The sequence below is a fragment of the Diaphorina citri genome, unplaced genomic scaffold (assembly GCF_000475195.1).
Source record: "Diaphorina citri unplaced genomic scaffold, Diaci psyllid genome assembly version 1.1 scaffold554, whole genome shotgun sequence".
Classification (NCBI taxonomy): Eukaryota; Metazoa; Arthropoda; class Insecta; order Hemiptera; family Psyllidae; genus Diaphorina; species Diaphorina citri.
This window is the reverse complement of record NW_007377988.1, coordinates 35,558-42,224: the sequence shown is the minus strand read 5'-3', so window position 1 is coordinate 42,224 and position 6,667 is coordinate 35,558. Positions and strand designations below refer to the sequence as shown.

The following is a 6,667-nucleotide window of genomic DNA, read 5'->3' as shown; positions in this document are numbered from 1 at the left end:
AAAAAAAATACAGTCCTTAACCACAGTAACCAGTTAGTTCTCGAGTGTTCAAAGTGAAGTGTGACATTCTTTTTGGATGAATGACAATAAATCATTTTCATCACACCTGTTTGGGTGAAGTTGGAGTTCTGTCTTACCTGAAGTTTGTCTTACTTTACTGACTGCTGTTTAGAGCTGGTAAGGTAAGAATAACATCATCTTGATCCTTGCATGGGGAAATCTTTCAATATAATGGTAGTAAAAAATACCTCCCAAAATTATGCATGCAAAATCCATCCATAGAGCACATACATCTGAATACAAAGGGGTCAGTCCCATTTACGAATGAAAGGGTAAAAGTGGGACTCCTATCAAAGTGTTGTGCTTTCCCACCCATCTAAATTTTGGAGGAAAATGGAAAATACCTGATTAAAAACAAAAAGGCAAATCATCATTTATTATTAATTTTGTCCAAGACCAAGAAACAATCTTAATGAGTTTATTGATACAAGAAAGCATAGTTTAATATTTCCTTGTTAGATGATTTTAGGTATGTTTGTAGACAAAAAATATATAAAGCAAATGAGAAAACAATTATTTGGAATCAAGCAAAAAGTAAGTATCTATCTTTTGTCTCGCTGGAGGACGTAAAACTGAGACAAAACCAGCCCTGTCAAGCCACAGACAATAACACTGGCTCTTTTGAGGGTACCTGAATGGGACTATGGTCAAGTCCGTCTCAGGAAGTAGGGTACAACGACATAATTATGTACCTGAATATCCCTCATCAGACCCCTACGATTTAGGGGCCCTGAACTAACTCTCTGGCCTTGATGACACCTCTTGGTATCCTCTCAATGGGATAGTAATAGTAGATGAACTCACAGATTTTCTCTGGAATAAACCTGAGTGTGCCGACTCTTTAGAGGTGCTACAGGTGAATTTTAGAGAAACTGGGGAGGTTGAAATATACCAGTGAGGGTACTTCTAGGTTACATCAAGGCCTTGGGATAACAGACCTATCAAACCCCTCATTAGACCCCTTCAGTTCGGGGGCCCCAAGTAGCTCTCTGGCCTAGGCACCTCTTGGTATCCTCTTAATGGGATAGTAGATGAACTCACAGATTTTCTCTGGAATAAACCTGAGTGTGCAGACTCTTTAGAGGTGCTACAGGTGAATTTTAGAGAAACTGGGGAGGTTGAAATATACCAATGAGGGTACTTCTAGGTTCCATCAAGGCCAGGGTATAGCAGCTTGGGCAGGGGAAAAAATACTGGTCACAATAGATCTACAGAGGTCGCAGTGTTAATTGCATACTCTCTTGGGAGAGGAGCAACCAGTCCCATAATAAATAAAATAAAATTCTTTCACCTTGGATAAGGTTATTTCTGATGTCATGAGGAGAACGGTTGAAGCGTGCCGGAAAGCGCGCGAACGTCAAGAGCTATAGGACGAAGCTCTGCGCGTGCCGGGACATGCGAAACATGCCTTTCTTTCACCTTTCACCAGGCTTTTTGGTTTTCTGGACAAAATTTGCACCACCACATTCGTGTTCCTGGTAAAAAGATCTTTAATTTGATATATAGGTCGACCAGGTTTGGATAATTGGTGTTTTTAGGAAGTGCAACTTTGGATTTTTATTTCTCAGGTGAGTTCTTATCTCAAATGTGAATAAATTTGCCGAAATTTCACGGAAAACGGAGATTTTCCGGCTGAATTCAATAGTGTTTAGTTTACTTTTTAGTTTGAAAAGTACAGTATCGTCCGAAGGGTATCGGTTTTCAAATCCGTCATTTCAATCGATATTCCCAAGTGAGTCCTACATTCGTCCTCTAACCTCTCTCTTCTAACTTGATCCTACTAGACGCATGTGGTCAGTGTCGTTGCATGCCCATCCCGTAGTATGGGATGCCCTTAACGGGGCTGTTATGCTAACAGGCTATTAAGGACTAAAAGGAAGGTTGGTCAAACTCACCCTAAGTAATGGGCGTTGTTCACAAAAAGTGAATTCTCCTCTTCTCCCGTGTACAGACGGCGTTTTTCGTCAGCCTCTTAATCAGCCCCAGGGTGATTACTTTTGGGCTGACATTTGGTTGTGACTAAAATTTTATGAGTGGATGTCCTTCGCATTCAACCTTTGCTATTTCTTTATCGAGGGAAATTCAGGCTGGTATATGGTATCCGTTTTCTTCCGTCATTTGTAGTTTTCCCTCTACAACTACCTGAAAACGGCTACTTTCTCTGTGGAGTATATCTCTAGTCCTCCTTCTCGCAGCGTAAACCTCTGCCCTTGCTCGAGAGCCATGGCACGGTCAAACTTTCTTGACTTGGCGGGGCGGAGCGCTACCGTGCTCCTTAATAATCCCTGTTTAAAGTCCCCCAGTCAGACTAAGTTGGTCTACTCCCTGTTTAAAGTCCCCCAGTCAGACTAAGTTGGTCTACTCCCTGTTTAACGTCCCCGAGCCATACCCTCCAAGCTAACTAGACTGGCAAAAAGTATATCTCTAGTCCTCCTTCTCGCAGCGTAAACCTCTGCCCTTGCTCGAGAGCCATGGCACGGTCAAACTTTGACTTGGCGGGGCGGAGCGCTGCCGCGCTCCTTAATAATCCCTGTTTAAAGTCCCCCAGTCAGACTAAGTTTGTCTACTCCCTGTTTAACGTCCCCGAGCCATACCCTCCAAGCTAACTAGACTGGCAAAATAAAATAACAAGTTCGACTTACTTTCCGTCGTATATCTCTAGTCCTCCTTCTCGCAGCGTAAACCTCTGCCCTTGCTCAAGAGCCATGGCACGGTCAAACTTTCTTGACTTGGCGGGGCGGAGCGCTACCGTGCTCCTTAATAATCCTAGTTTAAAGTCCCCCAGTCAGACTAAGTTGGTCTACTCCCTGTTTAACGTCCCCGAGCCATACCCTCCAAGCTAACTAGACTGGCAAAATAAAATAACAAGTTCGACTTACTTTCCGTCTTCGCCGGGCATGAACATGTCTTTCCCGCCCATGTCGATGATGCGAGCGGCTACATCCCACGTTTTCGAGTACACATGGGCCTGACCCCATGGTGTATACGGCCTAGTACGACCTCCTTCCTCTTTGGTAAGCAGATAGATCTGGGCTTCAACGTGATCGTGCATTTTGACCGTGCCTAGAAGCATAAATTTCAACCATAGATTACAAACATAAAAAAAACACACAATACTTCCCATTTACGTGCTGGATCAACACGAGAACACCAGAAAGTAACTCGTAAAAATATTAGCTATAAAAAAAAGTACAATTTTTTTTGTCGATGGTGGGAATCGAACCCGCGGCCTAGCGCTTACAAGGCAGACGAGCTACCAACCAAGCTAACTAGGCTAGCGGGATGGTACAGCCAAATTTTCTTACCTGGTTTAACACACAATACTTCCCATTTACGTGCTGGATCAACACGAGAACACCAGAAAGTATCTCGTAAAAATATTAGCTATCAAAAAAAAGTACAATTTTTTTTGTCGATGGTGGGAATCGAACCCGCGGCCTAGCGCTTACAAGGCAGATGAGCTACCAACCAAGCTAACTAGGCTAGCGGGATGGTACAGCCAAATTTTCTTACCTGGTTTAGCCATAATGAGACCTCGGTTTACTTGAAGTAACTCGTAAAAATATTAGCTATAAAAAAAGTACAATTTTTTTCGTCGATGGTGGGAATCGAATACGCGGCCTAGCGCTTACAAGGCAGACGAGCTACCAACCAAGCTAACTAGGCTAGCGGGATGGTACAGCCAAATTTTCTTACCTGGTTTTGATAAAGAAATAGCAAAGGTTGAATGCGAAGGACATCCACTTATAAAATTTTAGTCACAACCAAATGTCAGCCCAAAAGTAATCACCCTAGGGCTGATTTAGAGGCTGACGAAAAACGCCGACCCCGTCTGTACACGGGAGAAGAGGTTGTGAAGAACGCCTATTACTTAGGGTGAGTTTGACCAACCTTCCTTTTAGTCCTCAATAGCCTGTTAGCATAACAGCCCCGTTAAGGGCATCCCATACTACGGGATGGGCATGCAACGACACTGACCAGATGCGTCGAATGTAGGAGTTGTTTTATTGCTACGAAATAAAAACGCCCGTGAAACACCTTTTTTAAAGCCTATACAAATCAAATATAACTTAACAGTATGTAAGCTTAACAGAAAGTTTCATTTTCTTCTCTTCAGATGTACGTTCAGGTTATACAAGCCCACGGCTCTCGAGCAAGGGCAGAGGTTCACGCAGCGGGAAGGATTTACAAGCGGCACCAGAGGCTGTTCTCATAACAGGGCTTCTAGGAGATGAAAAAAAAAGTGAAATCCAAGATTAAAGTATTTTTTTTTTTGTTTCAGGTGTACGTTCAGGTTATACAAGCCCATGGCTCTCGAGCAAGGGCAGAGGTTTACACTGCGAGAGGGAGGATTCACCAGTGGAACCGGAGTGGTTACCAAGATTCTGAAGAACCTCACGGATCTGGAGAGACAATGTCTGATAGAGTCGAAGAAGAAGAGGGAGAAGATCATCTCGCAGCTGGCCGAGGGAACTGCAGCTTGAACTGAGAGCAGCGGGAAGGATTTACAAGCGGCACCAGAGGCTGTTCTCATAACAGGGCTTCTAGGAGATGAAAAAATATTGGTGAAATCCAAGATTAAAGTAATATATATATTTTTTTGTTTCAGATGTACGTTCAGGTTATACAAGCCCATGGCTCTCGAGCAAGGGCAGAGGTTTACACTGCGAGACGGAGGATTCACCAGTGGAACCGGAGTGGTTACCAAGATTCTGAAGAACCTCACGGAGCTGGAGAGACAATGTCTGATAGAGTCGAAGAAGAAGAGGGAGAAGATCATCTCGCAGCTGGCCGAGGGAACTGCGGCTTGAACTGAGAAGTGAGTTTAAATGGTTTCTTCTTCCTCTAGTTTTAGTGCCTATCCGTTAACGAATGTTGGCAACCTTTCTGGCAATCATGGGTTTGTTGGCTGCAGCCTGCAGCTTTGAAGAGTCCTTTTGTTGAGGTGTCGAACCAGGATCTTAGATTTTTCAGCCAGGATGTTCTTTTTCCAACACTCCTTTTCCCGTCTATCTTTCCTTGTAGAATACATTTGAGGAGTCCATACTTATTTTCGTTTCTGGGGTTTATCGTGACGAAGACTTGCCAGCCTAGTTAGCTTGGTTTTCTTATGTTTCTCATAATTTTTACGGGCTGTGAGTATGTTGAATCAAGTTTAATCGTTTTTAAAGTCAGAAAATGTCGTTTTTCACGTGGAAAAGGCGTTTGAAAGCAATATAGAAAAAAGTGTTCAGGGCTAAGTAAAAGATAAGAAGTGTTTTCTCTGTTTGCTAATGGGTAAAGTTTGTAAGTGAAGGTTCGTTGTGTCTGGTTAGTTTTTGGACGGGTGACCGTCTGGTACATCGCACAATAAAGGCTTCCTAGCTCCTCAATGTAATCAGCCTTGTGAGGACAACTGTGGAGCAAAAAGGTGGTGAGGTCTCATAAGCCCTCTTAAAGGATCTGGACTGTAAAGTGTATTGAGGTTTTCATTTTACTTCAGTGTTTTTTTTTTTTTTTCAATTTTTTTGATTTCAAGTAGTCCTTAACTACAGTAACCATGGCAGTTAGTTCTCGAGTGTTCAAAGTGAAGTGTGACATTCTTTTTGGATGAATGACAATAAATCATTTTCATCACACCTGTTTGGGTGAAGTTGGAGTTCTGTCTTACCTGAAGTTTGTCTTACTTTACTGACTGCTGTTTAGAGCTGGTAAGGTAAGAATAACATCATCATCTTGATCCTTGCATGGGGAAATCTTTCAATATAATGGTAGTAAAAAATACCTCCCAAAATTATGCATGCAAAATCCATCCATAGAGCACATACATCTGAATACAAAGGGGTCAGTCCCATTTACGAATGAAAGGGTAAAAGTGGGACTCCTATCAAAGTGTTGTGCTTTCCCACCCATCTAAATTTTGGAGGAAAATGGAAAATACCTGATTAAAAACAAAAAGGCAAATCATCATTTATTATTAATTTTGTCCAAGAAACAATCTTAATGAGTTTATTGATCCAAGAAAACATAGTTTAATATTTCTTTGTTAGATGATTTTAAGTATGTTTGTAGACAAAAAATATATAAACCAACTGAGAAAACAATTATTTGAAATCAAGCAAAAAGTAAGTACTTATCTATCTTAATCTGACCAATTAATCAACTGAAAACAAAGAGATGTAATTATCTGTATTAGTATTGGATGGACACAGACCATTAATTTTCATTTAATGGTTGGTCAGAAATGATCACTTAAAAAACAGTAATTTTGCTTGATAGGAAATTTAATTTATTGATGCAAAGAGGAACTTTAAAAATAATTAACTTTTTTTTCATACAGTTAAAAAAAATATGTACATGAGTAATTACATGATAAATATTTGGTGTTTGATGGTAAGTAAGAAGAGTAAGTAATGAGTGTGAAACATATATCATATACAAAATAGTGCAGAAGAGTGGTGAGAAAAATAAAGAAGAGAAATCAGAATCAGTGAAAATGAGCATGATGTGGTACATAGGTGGTTAAATGGCACATGAAAATAAATTATTGGAAGAGAGAATTTTGAGGATAGGTATTGGAAACGATTAAAAAGAACAGATCTACATATGTACGAGGGGCTAGAAAATA

The 6,667-nt window shown here is 41.1% G+C and overlaps 1 protein-coding gene across 1 annotated transcript; it reads right to left on the bottom strand.

Annotated features, from left to right (window-relative positions):
* Nucleotides 1-2,917: 2,917 nt before the first annotated feature.
* LOC108252489 (elongation factor Tu, mitochondrial-like) lies at nt 2,918-3,609 on the bottom strand. Its single transcript, XM_026824188.1, has 2 exons — nt 3,574-3,609; nt 2,918-3,123 (listed from the first exon to the last, which is right to left on the bottom strand). The coding sequence occupies exons 1-2, from the start codon at nt 3,584-3,586 to the stop codon at nt 2,936-2,938; spliced, it is 201 nt and encodes a 66-aa protein (XP_026679989.1). The 5' UTR covers nt 3,587-3,609; the 3' UTR covers nt 2,918-2,935.
* Nucleotides 3,610-6,667: the final 3,058 nt, after the last annotated feature.